At 37.5% G+C, this 24,657-nt stretch overlaps 2 protein-coding genes across 4 annotated transcripts in view; one reads left to right on the top strand and one right to left on the bottom strand.

Moving 5' to 3' along the window:
• On the top strand, positions 1 to 7,502 carry mecr (mitochondrial trans-2-enoyl-CoA reductase). Its single transcript, XM_077206254.1, has 10 exons — positions 1 to 330; positions 408 to 505; positions 2,026 to 2,157; positions 2,241 to 2,384; positions 2,464 to 2,566; positions 3,726 to 3,828; positions 3,974 to 4,047; positions 6,238 to 6,298; positions 6,685 to 6,757; positions 6,864 to 7,502. Exons 1-10 carry the CDS (start codon positions 140 to 142, stop codon positions 7,025 to 7,027), a joined length of 1,143 nt encoding a protein of 380 aa, XP_077062369.1. The 5' UTR covers positions 1 to 139; the 3' UTR covers positions 7,028 to 7,502.
• The window catches only part of smpdl3b (sphingomyelin phosphodiesterase acid like 3B), a 26,617-nt gene continuing 9,244 nt past the window's right edge, over positions 7,285 to 24,657 (bottom strand). Inside the window, exons 1-8 of one of the 3 annotated variants that reach the window (XM_077206239.1) lie at positions 20,169 to 20,241; positions 16,819 to 17,032; positions 15,231 to 15,328; positions 14,954 to 15,097; positions 13,070 to 13,239; positions 12,775 to 12,955; positions 10,354 to 10,487; positions 7,285 to 9,774 (exon numbers count right to left, since the gene is read on the bottom strand). In XM_077206239.1, coding sequence (XP_077062354.1) covers positions 9,412 to 9,774; positions 10,354 to 10,487; positions 12,775 to 12,955; positions 13,070 to 13,239; positions 14,954 to 15,097; positions 15,231 to 15,328; positions 16,819 to 16,862 — 1,134 coding nt within the window. In that variant the 5' untranslated portion in view covers positions 16,863 to 17,032; positions 20,169 to 20,241 and the 3' untranslated portion in view covers positions 7,285 to 9,411. Of the gene's footprint in view, positions 9,775 to 10,353; positions 10,488 to 12,774; positions 12,956 to 13,069; positions 13,240 to 14,953; positions 15,098 to 15,230; positions 15,329 to 16,818; positions 17,033 to 19,178; positions 19,405 to 20,168; positions 20,242 to 24,657 lie in introns of those variants that run through there. The other 2 variants (XM_077206227.1, XM_077206234.1) reach the window with 2 other exon arrangements.

Raw genomic sequence — 24,657 nt, forward strand, 5'->3', positions numbered from 1 at the left:
GAACGGCGCATTTACTACAGCCTTTACGGTAACAACATGGCCACTTACTTGATAGTAAACACGGACTGATGCTCTCTTGTTCTTCTTTAAACGCCTCAAGACGATGACATCTTGATTTTGGCCATATCACTACTTTAAAATGAAACTATCACGAGTCGCTTCTTTTTTAATCCGGAGGCATCACGTTTACCGGGCTCCCGGTCCTGTTTCAAGTTATGATCCGGTCAGATATGGAGCTTTCCTCACTAAAAACAACTTCTCTGTGTCTGCAGTTCAAGACAGCACTGCACTTCTGTACAGAAAACACGGGGAGCCCTCACAAGTTGTTCAGTAAGCGTGTCACACCCATAGATAATAACACTTTGACAGTTTTATGAAGTTAAGTGCGTTTCCTGAATGATTGACAGGTTGGAGTCATTGGAGCTGCCCCATGTGGGACCTGAGTGTGTCCTGGTGAAGATGCTGGCGGCTCCCATCAACCCCTCCGATTTAAATATGCTTCAAGGCAAGAGCAAATTATTTGATTGAATTTAATCAATAATGCATTACCTATGCATTGCCCCTGTTGACAAATTCAAGTCATTTACAGAATCAGGATGTATGGGCAAATCAAAATCTAAAGAAGAAGAAAAAAAAAATTAAATATATGAAATATATTTTGCATGTGTAAAACGAAGGCTGTTTTGATCTTTTTGCATTGTAATATTATTTTCACAACATGTTCCTTCAAATTTCTGTAATTTGTCTTAATGTTTTACTTATGGTTTTATATAATTCCCATTGTTCTATTTTTTTTGTGCGATTTTGGGGAAAATTGATGTTTAATTTAAGCGACAAACACTACCGTAATGTATACGTTTTAATAGGGCAGCATAATATTGAAGAAAATTAAGATATGCGGTCTTGTAAAATAATGCGATAGTCGATATGCCATACAATATTGCTTTAAGTATGTAAAATTAATTTAAAGTATATTTAAATACTTATTCATAACTAAAATAACTATTTAAATACCAACAAGTCTCAACTTGATATATAGATACAATATAGTAATATATAGATATATCAACCTGCAGCCAGGTAAAACAAAAACACCTGAAACTAGGGATGGGCAATTCATTATTTTTGCTATTTAGATTTTTTCTTTATCAAGAATAAGAATAAAGAGACAAATCACCAACAATCGGGCAAATACAATAAAACAAAGATGCAAATGAAATAAACAGTGCTTTATTTTTTTTTCAGGTAGGCCTACATTTGATCTGTTATAGCATTCAAGTAAGAAACAATTCAGAAACTGAATAATCTAATGTAAAACTAAAACACTGTATGAATTCCATTTACACTGATTCATATTAAAGCTACAAAAGTTATTCAGTCAGGAGCAGTGAGTCTCTAGTTGTTTGACAGACAGCAGCAGGTTTACTGTATTAGGCTGCTGGCACTTTAAGACCTAATGCACAGATCATATTTACACACATCCGATAGCCGACTGTGTTTACATGAATACTCGCCGTGATCGACATTTTGACATAACTATGTGTGTATCTGACCCTTCGAGTGCAATACGCAATGAAAGAGAACTGAACTCTGGAATATATGCGGTCTGAGAGATGGCTTTATGTGCGCGCATAATAAGTTGTTTTCCATAGCTTATTGCGCTTAATAACTCTAATGTCAAGCTAGTCGCAGGTAAGTAACAGTAACGCGTGCCCAGGTTATCCCCTGCTAAATGCATCAACCTAAAACTTTGACTTTTCGCATGTTTTTGAATTAGCCTATTAAAATCATTCAGAAATGCATATCGCGATATGTACATTTGCCACATTTCGATATCATGTAGCCCTATGCCACGTTTAAATAATTTTAGAAAATTTAATTCATTTTTGCATTGCATAGTAGTATAAATTGATTGAGAAAATGGCATATTTCTTTCTTTTTGAGTGAGATTTCCTTTTAAAAAGTTCTTCTACTTTTGATTGGAGTGTAAATCTTTTAGCATATTCACCCAGTGTCTTTGAACAGGTACGTATGCCCTCCTGCCTGAGCTTCCAGCAGTGGGGGGTAATGAAGGTGTGGGTCAGGTGATGGAGGTGGGAGAGCATGTGAAAACACTCCAGCTCGGCGACTGGGTGATTCCAAGAGATGCTGGCATAGGTGAACATTTCATGTGCTTTCACGAGGCCGGTGTTCTCATCAGCAGATCTTAGGATGTAACAGCCCTGCCTTGATCCGCACAGGTACATGGAGAACAGCTGCTGTTTTAAAGGCTGGTGATCTAGTGAGTTTACCGAAAGACATGCCTGTACTGTCTGCTGCCACTTTAGGAGTCAACCCCTGTACAGCTTTAAGGATGCTCACAGACTTCGAGGAGCTCAAACCAGGTTCTTTCATTTTTCATTTACCTCAAGTAGGCAGTGCTCAACTGTTCATCATGCACTAAAGTCTAACTGTATATCTTAGGAGACACAGTGATCCAGAACGCAGCTAACAGTGGTGTTGGACAGGCAGTTATTCAGATTGCTGCTGCCAAGGGTATTCAAACCATTAATGTCATCAGAGACAGGTAACCATGAACTTCAACTCATCATTGAGGCTGTTTACTTTCCTAATGCAATTTTGCCTGGTTTTATTGTGGATGATCCATCGGTGCATCATTTTTCTCATTGTAATGTTTTATCATATGTAAAAACTGAGTCTGTGTAGATGTTAATCAGTAGCCAAAAAAAAATCTCTTTAGGTTAGGTATTGTTTTAGGCTATTGTCAATGTAGCCTTTCTAAAATCCTGGTTTTCTGTAATGTTTTTAAAGTTATTTATTCCTACTTGATTAGATTAGAGAAATAATTTGGACTGTTCTTTTCAATGAACCAGTTGAAAAATGATTCACATCATTAATGATCGCTATATCATCCCCACACCATAAAAAAACATGCAATGTATAATATCATACTACTAATTTACATTTTATTCAAATAAAAAAATAAGACAACACTTTACTTAATACCTGTATGTATAATGCATTATAAAAGTATTTTAATGCATCAATTATGCCTTGTAATGCATTGTATGGTCTCATGGATAATTGTAACCACAGTTATAATTCATAATAATACTTATCTTTTAATTGATAGACCATTAAAAAGTACATTGAATTAAAACACATGACAAACAACCAATGTCAGATGTAACAAGGAATCTACAAATATTTAATTGCATTTGACCTTTGGTTATAATTATCTATGAAAATAAATAATGTATTAATTTACATTATGAATGCCTTTATAATGTGTTATAAATAAAGGCTTCAAGTAAAGGGTTAACAAAAACATTAATATGCATGTTTCTTTGTTATCGGTGTAATTTAGTGTCATACCATGGATGTCGAAACTATTAATAAGTTTCTTACAATTAAGTTTTGCAAAGTACTCAATACAGACAGTGATTTGCAAATGCAGATCTAAAGCAGTTAAAGTGATTAAACTTATCTTAATCAGCTCATATTTTTTCATAATTTCTCTTCAATGCAGACATGAGTCCAATTGCTGGAATATAAAACTTTTTGGTTTCTTTTTGAATATGCTCTTTCACTTAGGATATCCGTCCACAAAATATCCACATAATGGGTTGTTTTATGTTGACTTGAGTCTGCTTGAACAGCTCCTGAAAACAAAAGATGCTGGGATGATTTTGTCATTGTGTAAAGCAGCTTGTTCCCCCTTCTAGGCCTGACGTGCAGCATCTCTCTGACACACTGACAGCGCTGGGAGCCACACACGTCATTACAGAGGAGAAACTGAGACGGCCAGAGACGAAGGAGCTTCTCAAGGTCAGTGAGATCGTTCTGGTGCTACAGCTGTATTTGCTTTGTCCACATGTGAAATCTGTGTTATAGAAGCCACATGCAATATAAACATTCTGTAGCTTGAAAGAGACTCTGTATCTTGATCATGTTCAGCGTTTGTTTCTAACAGTCGTGTCCTCGACCTAAACTGGCACTGAATGGAGTTGGAGGAAAGAGCGCCACAGAGCTGTTACGTCTTTTACAGTAAGTTATCTATACACAGACATGATCATCTTAATCTTTAAGTGTCCGCCTACTTCTGCAGCAGCCTTCGTTGCAGAGGTGTTTTTCTTATTCATTTTCTCCATAGGGATTAAAAAAAATATATATTCAAAAGCATGCAAAAGTAGAGGGCCCACTAGAGGGCCTCAGCAAACTTCCAGGAGGGCCACAGGATTATATTATATTATGTTTAAAAAGTCTAAATTTTAATGCAAAAAAATACAGGGTGTCCGCGGGGTCTTAAAAATTATTAAAAGTTGATAAATCAATTTAGAGCAAATTAAGGCCCTTAAAAAGTATTAAAAAGTCTTAAATGCCATTTTCCAAGGTATTAAATTTTGTATCATCTTTTCGTTATGTATATTTGTCCATAAAGTATAAAGGTTGCCTGAATTTAAACATTGCGTCGGCGAATAGTGGGGTTCTGTGTAGTTTATGGAATCCTGCTAGATATGACGTTATAAGTTGCATCTTAAGGTTTTCTTTCAGTTGAAAACATTAAACAATATGTGTAAAAAAAATGTAAAGAAGCATTTAAGATCAATCAGTACGAAAGGGAAAAAAACCCTAATAAAACAAGAAAAAAAAAAGAAAGTGATAGATGGAGTCTAGCAATGTTACGTAAATGAAAATGCAAATATAACACCAAGACTTTTCACTTTGGTGGAAATATTAACCGGACTGATATCAATAATCAGGGTGAAGGATTGAGGTTTAGATAAAACAGACCTGGACCCAACAAGAAGGGCTTCAGTTTTGTTGGTATTTAACTTGGAAAAATGTGAGCAAGGGGTAGAATATAAACAATAAATAACAGCGGACCCAACACTGACCCCTGTGGAACACCATGAGTTACTGTTACAGACTCTGATTGATCTTAATCTGGCATTACTGAAATCCTGTCACTTAAATAGGATGAAAACTAAAGCACATTGTCAGCTACTCCAATACCAAGCCAATCTTTCCAGAAATACTGAATTACTAAAGATTTAAATTGCTCACAGAGGTCATTACTTTACAAATGCACTTTAAGTTGAGTTGCTATTGTTCTTTCAAGTATTTTTTTAAATAAACAGAATATTGGAAATGTGCCAATAATTATTTAGATCATTAGGATCCCCACTAGAATTTTTAAGAATTGGAATAATAATAGGGGTAATTAAATGGATGCTGGACTTAACTAAGACTGGGGAAATCAAGATGAAATCGTTTGTTTTAATTGAGAAGCATACAGTTCTTGAAACTTCACGAATAATAATAATAAAAAAGAATTAATCAGGATTAATTAATTTAATATAGAAACACCCTGTTACTGTTAAAAAAACATTAATGCAAGCAGCTTTGTCTTAATTACAGCAGAAATACTAGAGGAAATATATTTACCGATATAATGGTGAATACTTGAATATTGTGTTGGAGTCAAAGAGGTTGAGCACCACTATTCTGAAGCAATACATTACAAACATGATTTGAAGCAAAAACTTGTCTGAAAAACGGGAGAAAAACATAAACTTCATCACATTAATTTATGAGATTATACAGTAATGTTTTACTTGAAGCCTTAATGTGTAATGCATTTTAAAGGTATTCATAATGTATGTTATAATGCATTATATCTTTTCATGAATAATTGTAATCAAAGTTAAAATGCATTATAATTTTTGTAGATTTCTTGTTACATCTGAAATTGGTTGTTTGTCGTATGTTTTAATCCATTATACTTTCTAAAGGTGTTACAATGAATAGATAACTGTCAGTAACGCTCTGTGTACTTCCTGTCTCTATGAAGCTCCTCCTCCTGAAAAGCACACTCTGCTCTGATTGGTCGGCTGGATCAGTGTGTTGTGATTGGCTTTGAGTGTGTTTGGCAAATGTCCCGTCCCTTTCCATAACCGCCAGTTTAACACACTACTAACAAACTCAACCAGGCCCCGCCCCTTTATTCTGCATATTAATTATTTAAATGAGGAATATTGTGACGTGTTCGTTCCCGGAAGAAACTCAAGACTACAATAGAGGCGTTTCAGGGGGTTTTGTGCTTTGTAACTTTGCAGAGCTTTTTCATGCTCATAGAGAGTTGAATGTAAAAAAACATAATAGGACATAAATATTTAACATATAACGGGACCCTTGATAAGCAGTTATGTATTCAGTGTTATCTGTGTTCCTCAGAAATGGAGGGAGTATGGTGACCTACGGTGGGATGGCCAAACAACCAGTCACTGTCCCAGTGGTGAGTGTGACAGCGTTTGCTCGTCGGCACTGCATGAACCTTGATATCTTTATATCATTATAATAGAATGGGATATGGTGTACATTGCAATTATATACAGTTGAAACTCGAAAAATTAGAATATCGTGCAACATGTATTTCAGTAATTCAAATTAAAAGGTGAAACTAATATATTTAGTATATATTATATAACTATATACAAATGCATGATTATACTTTTCAGAGGGCTGACATTTCTGTATTTAAAATCCTTTTTTTTATTGATTTCATGTGAGATTTTGAATTTGGGCTTTTCATAAGCTGTAAGCCATAATCATCAAAATTATAACTTTTGCACGGTATTCTAATTTTTCGAGTTTCACCTGTAAGCATTATTCTTTCTTTAGAGTGCACTGATCTTCAAAGATGTGAAAATAAGAGGTTTTTGGGTTACCCAATGGAAGAGAGAGAACAAACATGGTGAGTTTCCCACAGTAAAAGTCTTTCTTGAGTTGTGTTGTTGTGTGAGGACCTATATAGAGTTTAATCTAAAATACTTGTTAACACCTTTGGCCTCCTGTGATAGATGAAGACGCCTTACGAAACATGCTGGATGAACTCTGCGTCCTTATCCGTGCGGGGAAGCTGTCCGCTCCGGCTTGCACTGAAGTCAGGCTTCAAGACTTCGGAAAAGCCCTTGAGAATGCCATGAAGCCGTATGTGTCCACCAAACAAGTTTTTGTCATGTGATCCCACTTGCCACGTTTTCTCAATTCGTTAAGCTCTGGATTAATTCAGCCACAAACACAGATACAATAAATGTGACATCAAAGTCCAGTGAGCTTTATCAGCTTCAGAAGATTTGTCTTTGAATGCAATGACATTTACTGTATACTTAACGTTTATGAGCATAATAAGGATTATCAGTATGTCAGATGCCAGTTAACTTTTACAGTATATGGATTACACACTGATAACCAGACATGAACTGAAAAATATGACTGTAGTTGTCAACAAAGACTGAGCATTTATTTCATCTTGAGCATCTTGTCAGGTTATTGTTGCATGCGTTAAATATACACACTCATGCCATTTATAAAACCCATGTAAAAGACTGAATAATGATCAATTATGACAATGAAATAGAGACACAACATTTTTTGTAAGATTAATTACTACAACAGATTGTGACTGTTAATGAATATAAAGTGTTTGCTAAAACTGATCGTTCTCTTTGATTTTTATTGACATTAAACAGATAGAAGCAGTTTGTGTTTTTAACACCAGTGTCCTGTTCACATCGAAAGCGATTTTATCGCTGGAGTGACTAGCTGTTTCCATCCATGTAATTTTATGCCAAAAAAAAGTTAACGTTATGTTTCGGAAAGCATTTGTCATGTCACATCATGAAGAAGAAAATCAAACATTTATAATTTTTGGCAGTCTTCCATGCATAATTTTAAAAAGAAAATAGACATAGGCAACTCATTCAAAACAGTGAAAGTAAAATTGTTGCTATATAAGTTACTGCCAGTGTGAACTTCTGTCTATCCTAAAGTCATCAACTTAAAGATTCAAAATTGACAATTCAACATCTCTTCCCCTCTCTGATGATGAGGGCGGGGCAACCTGTCACTCACATGAGACCCACCAATAGCAAACCACAACCATCCAATCAATTCCCCATGAATCAATCAAGCCCCGCCCTACATTTGTTATTTTTCCAGAAGCCATTTTACTCTGATATTTAATACGTTACACAGTGATAATGTATTTTTATAGGCAAACCCCTAAGTTCGCATCACACTGGTTCCCTTGACAAAACCCCTATTGGGTTAATTTTTCCATAGGCTTTTGAATTATCGCAAAAAAAAAAAGGTCTGTGATCAACAAAAGTTTATGATACTTTATGTTTATGATAACACGGGTTATCCATCAAGACAACACGACACAACATGTCAATCTCTGTAGTCCCATTTAGACACTTGATAGCTACTGCCTTTTTTAAGACACGTAAAAGTTTTATAAAAAACACAAGAGGGTATAACTGATGTATTTTAAAATGGGGTGCAATGGGGTGGTGATGGCGCAGTGGATAAGACACATGACTTTGGTGTGAGAGACCCGGGTTTGAATCCACTGTGAGACACCAATGTGTCCCTGAGCAAGACACTTAACCCCTAGTTGCTCCAGAGGCGTGCGACCTCTGACATATATAGCAATTGTAAGTCACTTTGGATAAAAGCGTCAGCTAAATGTAAATGTACTGTAAATGTAAAATATCTTGAGCTTGTGTTCACCACAGACAGATTTTGGCCTACAGAAATATGTCATACCTGCAGCACTACATAGGGAAGAAAAGACTAGTACAACTTCTGTTTCATGATGACTTTAAAGGGAGTGTTAACCCAAAAATGAAAATTCTGTCATTTATTAACTGTCATGTCACTCCAAATTTCTGTTTGGGTCCAAAAAATACATTTTTCATGAATACCTTCTTGATGCCAGCATTTTCATTTCGGGGTTAGACTGTTCAATAAATATAAGCAAAGCATAATAGATCTGGGGCCAGATTTACTAACAGCTCCAGCGCAAACCCTCTTTTGATGTTAAAAAACTACTGAAAAAGGATTTACTAAAGACACGGAGTAAAAAATAAGTGCTGAAAAGGCTTGGACAGGGATATTTTTGTGGCTGATATTATTCCATATGCATTTGTAGGAGTTTCCCTTTCAGACGCAAACTTTATGGGAAGAGAGAATTTAAATAAACCATTCAAGGTGATTTACTAAAGTTTGTGTTAGTCTCTTTACTGGTATTTGCGCTATTATTTACCGGCCAAAAAAAGCTCGTCTTAAACCAGATGCTAGTTTGCGCTGCTCCTGGTGGATTGTGTTGGTCATTATGGAACTGATCCGGCTGAGTCCGACTGTGTTCTTTCATTTGCTCGTCGTCAGTAGATCCGGTGCTGATCTTTACACTCCAATCAGTGCTTTTATGGGATTGCGCTGTTTAGTACATCTGGCCCCAAGTATATAAACAGTAAAGTTATTCATCTAATTAAAATACTGGTGAGAACATGTCATTCACACACCAGACTGGAGGAACAATTAGCGATTGATGCTGTGCTGTGATCAGTTAAAACACAGCAGACTCAGCATCAGAGACAGAAGCAGAGTTAACAGCACTGGTCCTGTAGATGATCCTCTCTCCTTCAGCACACAGTGCTCGTAGGCCTCGAAGTCGACCTCTCTCACCGCACACACGTGATCGACGCGACAGTCAGCGTGGCACTCCGTCAGGTCATAACCCACCGAGTTAAACTCAAAGTACTTCTGCAGAGAACACTTGTCGCTGGTGATCCGCTCCATCACGCGGTGCATTGAGGCAGGAGAGGCGTCCGGCACTCGAAACGCCTCTGTCAGACGGTACTCCTTCTCCCAGCGCGCATGGGCCATGTTTGCGTACGTCAAGTTCAGATAGTAGGTAACTATATCCTTTAGGAATGCAAAACACCAAGAAAAGAAGTGTAAATTTGTTTAAAGTTTGTCATGTACAGTCAAACCAAAAATGATTCAGACAACAGATATTATTTTTGATATTTTTTTACTAGTGGGTGCAGGACACTATAGCTCATGTATGTAAGTGAGGATAGCAAAATAAAGTTAACTGTGACATATTATACAAAATTTACAAATTTGGGAGCAAAAGTTATTCAGACACTTTGAGCTGACCATGTTTTGCTGATGTTTTTCTTTAATTGCTAATGCGAACGTTTTACACCACAGACTGAACAACATGAATCATTGTTTGTTAATTGGTTGAGCTAAACTGGTATTATCTAATTGTGTTCTTAAATTTAACAGCTGACAGATATTCAACATAATTCATGTGTGAGACAGTCTAACAGAAGGATGGACAAAACCAGTGAAATATCAACTGATTTCGTAACTCTGAGTTCTTTTCATATTTAATTATCATTTTCTAAACTATAGCAAATAAACTGTGATAATGTGAGAAATGTTGAAGGTGTCTGAATACATTTTAAATAATTTTTCCTTGTGGATGCATCTTACCTTGATCACAAGTGTTTTGGTGTCATACTCAAAGATGCGAATTCCAGGGTTATTTCCGCCATCTTTCACACCAGGTAGTGTTGTTATCCAGGGCGTAACTCCTGGTGTCAGGAACATCGCACTTATTGGAGATCCTGTGTAAAATGATATTGAAAACTTAGTAAAGCAGCCTAAAGTCAAATTTACAGGGGTTGGACAATGAAACTGAAACACTGGCCAATATAGTGTTGGAGGTTTCACACCTATATATATATATATATATATATATATATATATATATATATATGCACCAATCCTCGCTGATTTTACATTACATCAGTAGAGCAGACCCAGACAGCAACATGGTGTCGGCCCAGAAGTATAAATTGGATCGTTGGCTTTTTGGGAAAGGACCCATCAAATATCAAAAGGACCCATACTGTATAGCCAGGCTCCACTACTGGGGTTGACTGCAACAATCCAGATAGTTTGGAGATTCTTGGTTTGTAGGCTTGACACGTCTTACATCATGTGCAGAATCTAAACATCTTTACGAATCTCGGGCCAATAAACATTGTCGATTAGCCTCCGTAAGGTTTCCATTCTTCCCAAGTGTCCACTCAATGGGTTTGAATGAGCAAATTGCAAAAACGCTTCCCTTAGTGATGCAGGTATGATTAATTGACTAGTGCAACCTTGTTGCTTGTCAGGTACCCTGCGCAACAAATAGTAATTCTGTACAATTTGTTGCTTAGCTGACTCCCATAAAGACTGTAAAGAAGAATGAAGCTTTTGAGCTTTCCCAATCTCATCCCAGCTGACTGGCAAATTAGGGTCTGGTTTTTTGGGTTGACATAAGGCAATGTGGCTTACCACCTCTTGCACAGGTATTCCTCTGGATATGGCATCAGGTACCACATTAAAAGATCCCTTACGGTACTTAACAGTGAAGTTAAAACCTTGCAGCCCACCTGGTCAAGCAGGAGGATGGTTTAGGCTGATTGAATACGCAAGTCAGAGCAGAATGGTCTGCGAGTACTTCGAAGTTCCTTCCCTCCAAGTACTGCCTCCACTTTTCTACAGCCCACACCATGGCTAGACACTCTTTTTCTCTCGCAGAGTACGATTTTTATGCTCCCTGTACAAGTCACGAAGCATAGGTGATGACATGCTCTAAACCATCGAAGTCCTGCGTCAACAAAGCTCCCAATCCTATATCGCTAGCATCAGTTTGTACTTTAAAATCCTTAGTGAAGTCGGGTGGCATTAAAACTAGTGCTCATTGGAGGGCGATTTTAAGATCATTAAAAGCATTTTGGCATTTGACTGTCCAATCCCAAGCTGCGTCTTTAGCCTTTAGTGCATATGAAGGTGCTGCTTGCTCAGAAAAGTGAAAAATGAAGTGATGGTACCAACTTGCAAGACCTACAAATCTTTGTACCTCCTTGACATTTTTGGGTACCGGGAAATCCCGGACTGCTTTGACTTTAGAGGCTTTGGTACAGACCCCTTCTTCAGAAGCGACATGTCCTAGGTATGTGATGGTCTTTTACAGCATGGAACACTTCTCGAGGTTGAGTGTTAATCCTGAGGTTTCGAGTTTTGCAAAGAGTTGTTTGTGATCTATTCCAAAAGCATTCAAGACCTCTTTCAACATCTCAATGTCATCAAGATAAACAAAACAGAACTTCCCAAAATTATCTCTCAGAACGTTGTTCATTAGCCTTTGAAAGGTTGCAGGGGGGTTTTTGAGGCCGAAAGGAAGGCAAACAAATTCAAATTGATTGTTTTTGGTGACAAAGGCCGTTTTTATACCATCTTCATCCATTCCTACTTGCCAGTAAGCAGGCTTAAGGTCTTATGTGCTGAATACGGTCGCTCCATACAAGGACTCTAGGATAACTTGAATCTGTGGAAATCCGTCAAGAGGAGTCTTGGAATTTAATGCTCGGTAGTCAACACAGAAGCGGTTACTACCATCCTTCTTTGGCACTAGGACCACTGGTGCTGCCCAATGGGAAACAGAAGGCCTTATAATGCTTTTGTTAAGCATATTTACTACTTCTTCGTCTGTGAACTTTTGTTTGGTGACAGAAACGCCGATGGTTCCATAAAGAGCATTTAACATCCATGCAAACTTTCCATCCCGCAAAAGGTTCTTTAGATTATTAAAATGTTATTCCCTCTAAGAAAAAACTTTTAAGAAGAGATCACTGAAAGCTTCTTTGGGGAACCAAAAATAGTTTATCGATGGCATTGTCCAACACACTGTACACAGTACATAGCCTAATATCTTTAGTCCCTAGTGTGCCAGCCAAAGGCAACTGTGGCAAGGAATGAAAATGATGCATGGATAATGAAGGGGTGTAAATGCTTTGAGAAATGCATTTCATGGCAAATTTGTCCAAAAAGATGCAGAAAATATAGCAGAATTTGCAGTACCATTAGAGCTGTAGAACATGCGGAAGCTGTCAGTGTGGTGATGACCGAAGAACTGGCCCAGTATAACGGCGCTGTGCTTCTGTATGAGATCGATGTAGAGCTTATTAAACTCCTTTCTGAACCAGGCCTTATCTCGCTTCTTCTCAAAAACCCCTGGAGGGACATGGCCGATAATGTAAACCTGGGTAAAACAGAACAAAGAATCACACAATAAATGGATAAAAGACCAAACTGAAGATTTAGCTCCCTCGCTGTATATATATATATATATATATATATATATATATATAGTGACCTTCTCATGATTTTTGGCAGCGTCCTGAAGCACTTTATGAGCCCATCTGAACTGGTCTGCAGGGTCTTTGATGTTTTCTGTCAGTTTGTTCTGATCGTAATAGAGGTTTGTATTGAGCACCATGACTCTGAAGCCAGTTTGATTCAGCAACTTTTCTGTGTAATATCCACCTATGAAAGACAGAAAATGAACAAGCATTATTATATGACATCCTTTAAAGCTATAAAATTAGTACAAAATAATATAATTTATGGTAACATCACATTAAGGTTCCATTTGTTAACATTAGTTAACATTTAAAATGATTTAAGTTGATGTTATTTCTAGCATTTACTAATACATAATATTATTTAATGGACCTGAGCTAACATGAACTAACAATGAACGGTCTAATTTTTATTATCTATAACGTTAACAATGATTAATAAATACAAATGAATTGCTCAATGTTAGTGCATTTATGTGACCTTATTGTAAAGTGTGTGATGGATTTTTAATAGATAAGATAATAAACTGTCTTTTAGAACCTGACCTTTAGATTATTATGATAAACTTTTACCTGACTTCCCCTTTGGGTCTAATATTATGACTAATTCTCACCTGACTTCCCCTTTTAGGCTTCCTAACCCTGAGTGTAAAAATAACAAATATGGGAAATGAAACTAGACAGAGTTTTAAACTTGAAATATTTAGGTTACCTAGTAAAACGGGGGCTTGTCTACTAAAAACAAATCAAATTGTGGGGAAATTATGTAATGTTTCATGTCATTTTGCCATACCCTTATTCTATAAAAACTGTTGTATTCGTGTTTACTGGTGGGATTCTCAATGGGATTTGTCCAGATCGTCCGGCCTTGCTTCTTCTTGGGAGAGATTCTCTGAGAACTGCTCGGGAAGATCTCCCGGTCGTGATTAAAGCATTAGAGGACATTAACTGAAGTGTGTTTGTTTATTACTGCTGCGCAGCAAGTTAGTTAGAGAAGCAAGAAGTGAGAGATTTAGGACTCGAAGCCAGTTGTCGACGGTAGACGTAGAGCTAGAGTATAAAGTGTTAAAGGGATCAAATTCTGTCAGTAATTACTCTCCCTCATGTTGTTCAACCCCGTAAGATCTTCGTTGATCTTCGGAACACAAATTCATATATTTTTTGGCGCAAAAACAAACAAAAATAACGACTTTATTTCAACTATTGATTTCCTTCTCTGTGGGCCTCGAGTCAGTTCACTAGTGTAACAGCGCTTCTGTGTTGTACGTCACACGTAGGCTCACTATTGGCCGACGCTGGTCATGTGTGTGATGCGTGTGACGTACAACACAGAAGCTTACGCTGTTACACTAGTGAACTCACACGAGGCCCACAGAGAAGGAAATGAAGAGTTGAAATAAAGTCGTTATTTTTGTTTGTTTTTGCGCACAAAAAGTATTCTCGTCGCTTGATAAACTTAAGATTGAGCCACTGTAGTCACTTGGACTATTTTAACGAAGTCTTTAATAATTTTTCGGGGAAAAAGTTTCAATCCCTTAGAAGCCTATGGAGGAGTGATCCAGCTCTCAGATTTAATCAAAAATATCATAATTCGTGTTCCGAAGATGAACGAAGGTCTTACAGGGTAGAACAACATGAGTGAGAGTAATTACTGACAGAGTTTTAATTTTTGGGTGAACTATCCCTTTAAGTGTTGACGAGGGGACGCTTGGGTGTCGATTGGAGACGCTCCAGGTAATTAGGTTCCAGGTACGTTGTTAAGTTTAGGGAAAAATCTACCACAAGTGTTAACATTCATGATATAATATAATTAATATAACATCCTTCTTCAACCAAACTCGTCTTACAGTCTTTTTTTGTGTCACGATATGTTGATAATGAGCTGCTTTAGTTTGTACCTGTTTTAAAGGTTTCTTTCGAGGCAGTATGCAGCCAGTCGTGCCACAGGTTTGCTGTTTGCTCATAAATGTTGTTCTTTTCTGGAGGCATTTGGCTCTTTGGATGGTAGTCATGATTTCCCATCGCAGAATACACCTTGGTTTCTAAAGAAATACAGATGTACAATAATAAACCGAGCAATTCCAATAGGGTCCTCACACCATCGGTGCTCGGGTCCTAATGAATTTCATAAACCATAAAAAAAAAAAAAAAAACTAGTAGAAATTAAACACATACTAGGAAAGACAGATTTTATGATTTGGGTGAGGTTGCCGATTATTCTCAGGACGGGTTCTTCTCCCAGCTGCTCATTGGGCACATGAGGTGTATCATCTCTGTGAAAAAGTTAAATCAAAAGAAAGTACATAAGTCAAATGTTTAAGACACCAAATCATTCTTCATTATTGTTATTTTCCCCATAATCATAATATTATGGAAGAATGGGGATTGTAGGCTATCATACACTATACGTTGTGTGTACTGGACCCTTGTTGGCTGATTTTCTCTTACTATAATAATTTTACATGCATACACATTTTGTATTTGCTTCCAAAACTTTGCTTTAAAAGCCTTTGGCCTGAAAATTATTTTTTGACATTGACTCTCATGGCCCTATTTTACGGATCTAAGCGTACCGTCTAAAGCACGCGGTGCAAGTGCACTTGTGTCCAAATCCACTTTTGCTAGTTTAACGACTGGAAAAATGGTCGGTGCGCGGTGCATGGTCTAAAAGAGTCGGCCCTATTCTCTTAATGAGTAATGGGTGTGTTTAATAATAAACCAATCAGAGTCTCATCTCCCGTTTCCTTTAAAAGCCTTGTGCTCGGGCCATGGCGGATTTGCTATTTACATGACGGGATTTGCAAGCAGAAAAACCGAACGCTTCTCTTGCGAGGAAACGGATCTGCTCGTGCGAGAGGTTACAGCTGTGTGTGTGTGTGTGTGTGTGTGTGTGTTTGTGAGGTTAAAGCAAGCAGACCATCTACGGAACAAGCTGGATTCCACCATATCTTTATGTACACAATAGTAATCTTTTAGATTGGAATCCTTTTATTTTTAATACTTGACATGCTTGTGTGCTGCAGCCCTGTGTGTGTAATAAGCAGAGTGTGTGTAATAAGCAGAGTGTACGTGCGTGTTGGACTCGCCCATAGACTCATATTACAAATGTGCCCTTTAAATAAAAAAAAATAAAAAATACTGCACCATTGACTTTAGACAGGTTTCAGTTGGTCAATGCCTCAGTCTATTTCAGTTGCTTCAAAAAAGCAACGCTCCAACAATGCGCCTGAACACACACCTCGTTCTCAGACCAGCAGCTCATGGGTGCACATATGGGCGCAAATGCATTTGCTATTTAAACAATGTGGTGCAGAACGTGAAAATGAAAACTGCGTCAGGCTGAAACTAGAAAAAAAAAAAACTTGCATCGCGCCAGGTGTATAATAGTGCCAATAATGTTGAAAATCTATGGTGCTAATTTAAAATCAGTAGAAACTAAATGGAGTCCTGCAGGGATGACATGTTTTTGTAGGCCACAAAGGAGTTGCATTTTAACAAATAACCGTGATGTAGTTGAGCCTACGTTTAGCTTTTGACTCCTGCTGATTGTATTTAGGCTTCAAAATTCAAGATTATCGTGATGAACAATAGTACATGAATCATACACTTTTGTTGGTTTCTGCAATAGGCCTAATCCAGAAGCCAATGGAAAATCCAATTGGCTTTTTTTTAAAGGAATCAGGGCGATGGGAACTTGCGGGTTTGCCTACAAAAATACGTCAGTAGAGTCGTGTGAGTTTAGAGGGCATGTGGCTCATCATACCCCGTCCAAACGATAAAGTCCGGGTCAGGCAGGATCTCTCTCATGGCGTGCACTGATGAGTTTATCAGAGTCCACGGGGAGTCACAAAAATAATCCCCAAATGTGCCTGCATTCGGGGTGGGACGGCCTCCACTAGAAGCACATTTAGATGCCGAGTCACTCCCTACATCATAAGAGGGATCCCAGTGGAGGTCTGAGATGTGCCAAAAATGACCTGTGGAAAACAAGTGCAGAATTATCATAGATATAATAATCAGGCTGGTGATATACTGAGCATCTCAAGACTATACTGAGGTATAGTGTAGAAGATTAATGGCATATTTCAAGAGAATCATTCAAATTTGTATAGAAGCATGAAATTTGGCACAGATACTCTCTAAGGGTCACTTTTTGGAAAAAAGGCGTTTGATCTTTTTTCAAGATGGCCGCCATTTCTCTTGATTCTGTTGTAAACCTTGTTCTTCTTAAGTGTAGGAGACTTAGAAGCGTAAAAACCAGGAGATGTTGGGATATCTTTCAATGCAGAAGTTACTCTTTATTGAAGACTTTGCTGTTGCGATGCTGTAGTCACCAAGTCCAAAATCTTACCCAAGTCTAACTCAAAGAAACGTTCCCTTGCAATTTATAAACATTTTAGGGGCAGGGCTTAACATTGTGATGAACAAAGCATGTAAATGAAGTAATACAGGTTTAGGAGCCTGCCCTATACTGAGAATGTTACCAATTCATACCAATCCAATCAGCATAATTATTCAAACAGTGAAACTACCAAATTTTCAGTAATCTGCTTACAATAGAGAGAAACAGGAATATCAGGCTGGAATAGAGCCAGATACAGAAAAATAGGATTTGCTGGACTCTCTTGCTGGAAAACTGTTTCACAGCAAATATATTCATCATCATAACCTTAAATGCTGAATTCAGTATAAGAAACTGTCTCAGTTTATATACTATTGTATTGGAACCTAAATGAAAACATTTTAATAAATTTGTAACACTACAATTCCTTACATCAATTTTTGGAAACAGTGGCAATGAACAAAGGAAAGGAGGGCAGCCATCTTCAAAAATGTTTTCCTTCCTGAAATTTTACTGGCCACTTCCTTTTTCTAACAGTGGCCCTTCCTCTCTGTGGACTGCACCTTGCCGTGGTGAAGAGGCTTGTGTACTCCAATGAACCTGAGAGCTATGCTGGCGGGGATTTTATATCCCTTGCAAGTTTAACTAAGCCTGACAGGTCAAAGGAGAGGAGGCAGACAAATTAGACATTGACAATTTGACAGAAATGGTGGCCATCTTGAAAATGGTCGCCATCCTGAATTTTTGAGTGGCACATACCTTTTCCAAAAGAGTGTTCCTTGAAGAGTATTTCTGCCTAATTTTATGCTTGCATCTCCATTTGAACAATTGAAATAATTCAATTGATAGGAACGGCGGCCTTTTTTAAAAACCATCTTGAATTTTTGAGGGACAAGCATCTTTTTCCATTAACATGTTCTTTAGAGAGTATTTGTATCAAATTTTATGCTGGATCACCATTTGAATAATTGATATAATAAGCATTGAATAGCAATAGTGGCCATCTTGAAAATTGGCCGCCATATTGAATTTTTGAGTGGCCAACGCCTTTCTCCAAAATAGTGGCCCTTAGAGAGTATCTGTGCCAAATTTCATGCTTCTATACCAAAGTGAATGATTTTTTTACTAATCTTTTGCACTAGTACTACAAATCTCATTTTAAATGTTCTCTTATTTATGCATGTGTTCATAATTTGTTTACATGACCGCCTGGCCAAAAATGATGTTGGCACAATATGGCACATTTCATTGCGTTATTATTACAAAAAAAACAATCGACTGCACTGCAAACGCAACTATACTTGCATAGACTATACTTTATGATTACAAAATATCCAACACATTTTTAATAATATTTGATACATTTTCCTAGACCAGATATCACTTTTGGCCACTAGTGTAGGTAAAAAGTAAATAAATAAATAAATAATATTTTATAATAAATAATAAATCAGACTATTTAATAAAAAATAGTTCGAAAATAATAAATACAAATAAAACAATATTTGTTGACCACATAATGTCCACATAGCATTCTGCCATTTTTTATAGATTTTTTAGTCCAGTTGTAATATAATTCTACCACTGTATTCATTGCACATTTGCCTTCACACTGTCTTAAAATCAGCTTTATTTCCTCCATGTTAAAAACAAAACATTATATCATGCTCGAATAAATTCCTAATGGTAAAACACTGCCGAAAGCTTTGCTCTTCAATAAACAACTTGTCAATTAAAATTTTTTAAGCTTAATCTAACCTCTAAAACCTTAGAAGACATACCTGTCAACACGTTACTTCTACCAGAGACAATGAAAATGTTGAGAAGAATAACTGTCCAAACACATGCCATTGTGAGCGTGACCGTAAGCGTGTGAGAGATCCAGGGACTGTGGTCTGAGTGTGTGAGAGATTCAGTCCACAGTCCTCCATACACTGACAGATAAGATAAGTCTTCTTAGCAACATGAGCGCTTGTTCAAACAGAAGTTCTCCAGCTGTTTACAAGTGTTAGAGGAAAATAAATATGTGACACATGTAGTCAGTCTATTTTAGTGTGCTGCTATTTTGAGGGTATGACTATAACATACTGTTCATACTGTAGTAGCTCAACATTAAAATGAAAATTGTAGCCTCGTGTATGAAAGTTTCCATACTGAATGCTTTACGATAGATTTATAAACCACTCTTTGTGACAATAGCCTTTCAGAATCAGCTTTTCCACACCGTCTCTGCAAAGGAACCAAAAATCAGTGTTAGATCTATCTAGTCATAAATATTGTACTTAGTAATATAATAAATATTATACGCAGGAGGTGACGTACTTCAGTAACTGAACTTCATACTTGGTAGTTTGTACTTTAGTTGTGTTCAAAAGGAATAATTGTATTGTACTCAGATTTCCAAAGTATAAATCATTCTTTTTATAAGTGCAAAGACATATAATTGATCTTTACTACAATTACTGTAATTGTGACACCTTTTACTCACTCTAGTATTTTTTTAGGCTAAATAGTTCATTTCAACTTAAAAACTCCCTGTGCACTTTGTAAAGATTGCATATAACGTTCATATTTGACAATTTCATTCTCTATATACTACAGTTTAAAAGTTTGAGGTTAGTGAGTTGAAAGAAATTAAAGGGGTCCTATTATACCCTTTTATTAAGTCTTGATTTTGTTTTTGGGGTGTACTAGAATATGTGTTCATGCTTGATTGTTCAAAAAAAGCTTTACTTTTCACATATTTTACATTATTACAGCTCTTCTCTCACCAGTCTGGTTGAATGTTAGATGAAGCCCCTCCTTCCGAAATACGAAATGTGCTGTGATTGATTGGCTGGCGCAGCGCGTGTTCGGGAAATGTCCCGCCCCTTCATAACCGTGGGGTTATCATAATCATAACTCCATAACTCTCCTCAGATCATGGATTGCACAGGACGTTTCAGAGTGGAATGTCGTTTGTTGTAATTTTCTTATACGAGGTTATCCACCACTTAATCATGATATCTGTTGAAAAAAATACTAATACAAACAGTAATCAATCACAAAATCATGGACAATTTTCCTAACGAGCGATGAACAGTCTTAAAAAAGCTACAGTAAACTCATACATCAATACTGTAATGTTTGTTAGCGGGCTAGCGGAGGCAAAGCTTTGCCCTTCGTTTGCGAAGAGCTATCATAAAAACTGTTTTTTGCATGTTCTCGGGGGCGGGGTTTGTGTAAATTTTAGGGTTTGTGATGTCACAAAACCAGGAAGAAGCTTGTTGTAGTCCCTACCAGCCGTTAGTTGTAGTCCTTAAAAAGGACCCTAACCCTTTTGCATTGAACTTTGAGCTTCGTAACTTTACAGATGTCATGCGACATTACACACAGCAACATTACACACTATGACTAAAGTTAAAAAAGTGAAATCATAATCAATGACCCCTTTAATACTTTTATTCAGGAAGGATGCATTAAATTGATCAAAAGTCACCTTTATATATAGAGCTTTTCACAATACAGATTGTTTCAAAGCAGCTTTACAGAGATAACAGGAAAATAATGCAACAAAGTTTGTTTCTAGAAGAAAATAGCATCACAGTCCAGCTTTAGTAAGTTCAGTGATGGTTCATTTTTGTAAAAAAAAAGTTATTATTTTAGTGCATTAGGGGTGTGCCATATCATACCGTCCACGATAATACCGGTATACATTTTTACATGATAAAAAAGTGTCATATCGCGATATCAATGATATAGCGACGCGATGACGTATGGCGCATTTACGTTCCCTAGCACGCACAACAACAACACCTGTCTGAGCGCGAGAGCAGCCTGTCAGCCTCCGATGACGATTTAGCAATGTCACAAACAGCTTGAGTGTTCAGCGGCGTTTAGGAGTCGGTACATGACTGAATGGTCTCTTGCACAATCGGGCCATCAGTGCATCGTAACTAAAGTTTATAATTTTCAAGTCTTCTTAATTCTTATCAGTTTAAACATTCAAGCGGTTTTAAACTATCCAGTAAGCTACTCGCGCACTCTCTGAGAGAGTTGGACTGCGTGCATACATAGAGTACAGCTCGCGAGAAACTAAAGTTATTTTTCGCGGATTATATCGCTTTAATGGGGGGGGGGGGGGAACGCAAAATTGTGTCAAACTTCCGGTCTTGGTAAGTATACTCATAAACACAGTCGGTTATGTATAAAACGCATGTGACAGTGTGACAGACAGTATAATGAAAACAGCAATGGATCCGTAGCCTGACTACGTCAGACTTCCTACTTCCGCTAAATTCATTTCGCTCCTGTAGTCAGTCTGAGATAGCAGCCTATGTTTCTGTTTTCCACCGGCCTGAAAACAGCCTGGCCAATCAACGAACAGAGGGCGGGCTGAAAGCCGTGACGTAGTCGGTAAGCGCCGTGTTTAAGATTAGGGCTGTTTCTCAATATGCGTTCTTGTCTGTACTTGTGTTCTTGTGGACTTGTGAAACGTCATCAGTCGCTGCCCAAGTACTGTCTCAATACACAAGTTTGCATTTTGGCAAGAACCGTTAAAAATCCCGGAAGTGTTCTTGACACGCCCATTTTACCGAGGATGCATCGGTTGGTAACTTGTGTGAACTTGATGGCAGAAATATCCCAGCATTCATTTCGGCATTCAATGAAGAAGCGGGGAGCAGAAAGGCAGAACAACAGTAAGTCGTTTTTCTACAATTTCGTATGCTATTTGATCACTAAATTCACTTCTGAGAACATTTGATGCGAGAAATCTACTGTGTAGATTTCAAATATTGCCATTTTTACGAAAATTAATGGCGAATCGAAAATATGCTCAAACATTTTCGGTAGTGAATAATCTCCATAAGCGCACGTGGGTGTAGAAAGCGAGCCAACCGGGCAGTCATGCTAAAAACCTGGCTGTTATCATCAATAATTCTTGTTATGTTTGGGTACTGATGACGGCGCTGTGTGGGGGTATAGCGCAATACCAGCAAGAACACATCGCCTCAAACTGTCAGCAGCGTTCTGTGTGCTCGTCACTGTAAGTTCATTCTTCCAAGAACAACTAGCAAGAGCGTTCTCCCCAAGAACACAAGTCCGTTCTTTGCATTCTTGGTTTTGAGAAACGGCCTTCGTCAGGGAAATCGAAAACGACCGCTGATATGGAGACGCGGATGCAATTCGCTCTGCTGTGGAGAATATTCCCGGCATTAGCAAACTGAAGCCCGAACACGAAGAGTGTGTATTAAACATTTTGAATGGAGGTGATGTTGTGCCCCTACTCCCTTTGGGAAAAGTTTAATTTATCAACTATTACCGATCGTCAGCGAGAGACTGGGGAGCCTTTTGACAGGTCAGTGTCTCTTTTCTTTTCCAGGTCTTAAATACCGTAAAAATTCAAATAATAGCCCGGGCTTTTATTTGCCCAAATCGTCGAACTGCACCGGCTTGTACTTGAGATAGGCGTCTAACTTATATGAGACAGGCCTTTATAGTTGAGATGTTGTTCATTGAGATGTTGTTCCTAGAGTCTATAATCTCTAAAAATCTCCAAATGCTCCACGTGAAACCGCGGTCTTCCGACCTCTTACTATCTTGTCGATTGATTTTTATGAATATGCGCGAGGGAGAGAGAGTAAGACAGCGCTCGTGTTGTTTGTAGACGTGGGAGTGCGCGCGCGCGGCCGGGGCTCTCTCTCTCTCTCTCTCTGCTCGTTTGTGCCCTGTCAAGCGCATCAGTCATTCTATTACATCACTCACAGATCAAAAAAGTCGTTTACAGCCATGTTCACTCGGGTATTTCGCTCGCATCATCAAGTGTTTATAGTGGAAGTTCGATCATAGATTTGAGTTCGATGCATGATGTCTGTGGTTCGATGCGGCTGTGTCGGCGCATAACATGCGTCATAAACAAACTTATCTGATTGGCTTACGGGTAACCAATGATTTTAAAATTCAGTACGCGCCCCCTAGCGAGAGAGAAAACACTTCTCTATTATGCTATCCCAGACTCTGTGTACGAAGCAAAGTGAAGTAGCAGAGTCTGGTATTACCAGGCTAATGGATCCGTGCACTAGCTGTAAAAGTGACAGCAGCCATAGGCTATGCGTCTGTCATTAATGTTGTCGTCAAAACAACAAAAGATAGCTTTAATTGTAATGAATGAGAATTATTAGCCTATGTATTTAATTTAATCAGGAAACAGATCTAAAAGACTATGTGTTGTTTTACATTTGATTACTTTATTATGTTTCTGTAGTATTTCTGAATACTGGTGTTAGACCTACACACATTTAACATTTAATTCAAAGATTGAAATCAAGCTTCCTTGTGTTGTGTAAACTCTTAACAACAAAATTACCACATTGTAAAAACGCAAAGAGTGAGCAAACATTTAGGCGAGATAAACATAATAAGAAAATTTTCAACAACATCAAAAAAAAAATGTCTATGTCTAAATGTGTTTATCGTCATAAATATCAAAATCGCAAATATTCTTGAAAAATCGTGATATAATTTTGAGGCTATATCTATAGGCGCTCTAGAGAAAACCGTGATGTCATCGTCCAGCTCAGTTCAGTTTTCAGCAAAAGCGAAAAAGTGGCAAAGAAGCGTGTTCTCTGTGGCAAGAACACAAACTCCATCAGTGACAGGATGGAGAAAAAAACCTTTCGAGTTCTCCTCTGGCCAACGAACGAATAGTGTATGATTATGATTCAGGCAGAGTTACAGGTCAGAAGTCAGATTGGATCAGAACATCCAGAAAAAAGTGACAGTGAAGAATGAAATAATGAAAAATTAATGAAAGATTAATGAAAGATTCTATTCCAAATAAATGCTATTCTTTTGAACTTTCTAAAGTATTCTGAAAAATATGAAGCAGCACAACTGTTTTCAACATTGATAATAATCAGAAAAGTTTTTGGAGCATCAAATCATCATATTAGAGTGATTTCTGAAGGATCATGTGACACTGAAGACTGGAGTAATGATGCTGAAAATTCAGCTTTGATCGCAGGAATTAATTACAGTTTATAATATATTACAGTCGAAAAGTATCATTTTAAATGGTAATAATATTTCACAATATTAATGTTTTACTGAGCAGAAGAGAAAAACTTTCAAAAACTTACTTTATACTGCACATTACATTTATTGCACTGCTAAATAAGTAGGCCTATGCCTGTAAATTCCACTTCATGTGAGGAAATTAATTGAGAAGAGAGCATCTATGAAGTTTTGCTTACAGAAGGCATGAATATCTTTTTTTCCACT

Source organism: Siphateles boraxobius, unplaced genomic scaffold (assembly GCF_051911475.1).
Source record: "Siphateles boraxobius isolate OS27281-9 unplaced genomic scaffold, OSU_SipBor_1 12, whole genome shotgun sequence".
Classification (NCBI taxonomy): domain Eukaryota; kingdom Metazoa; phylum Chordata; class Actinopteri; order Cypriniformes; family Leuciscidae; genus Siphateles; species Siphateles boraxobius.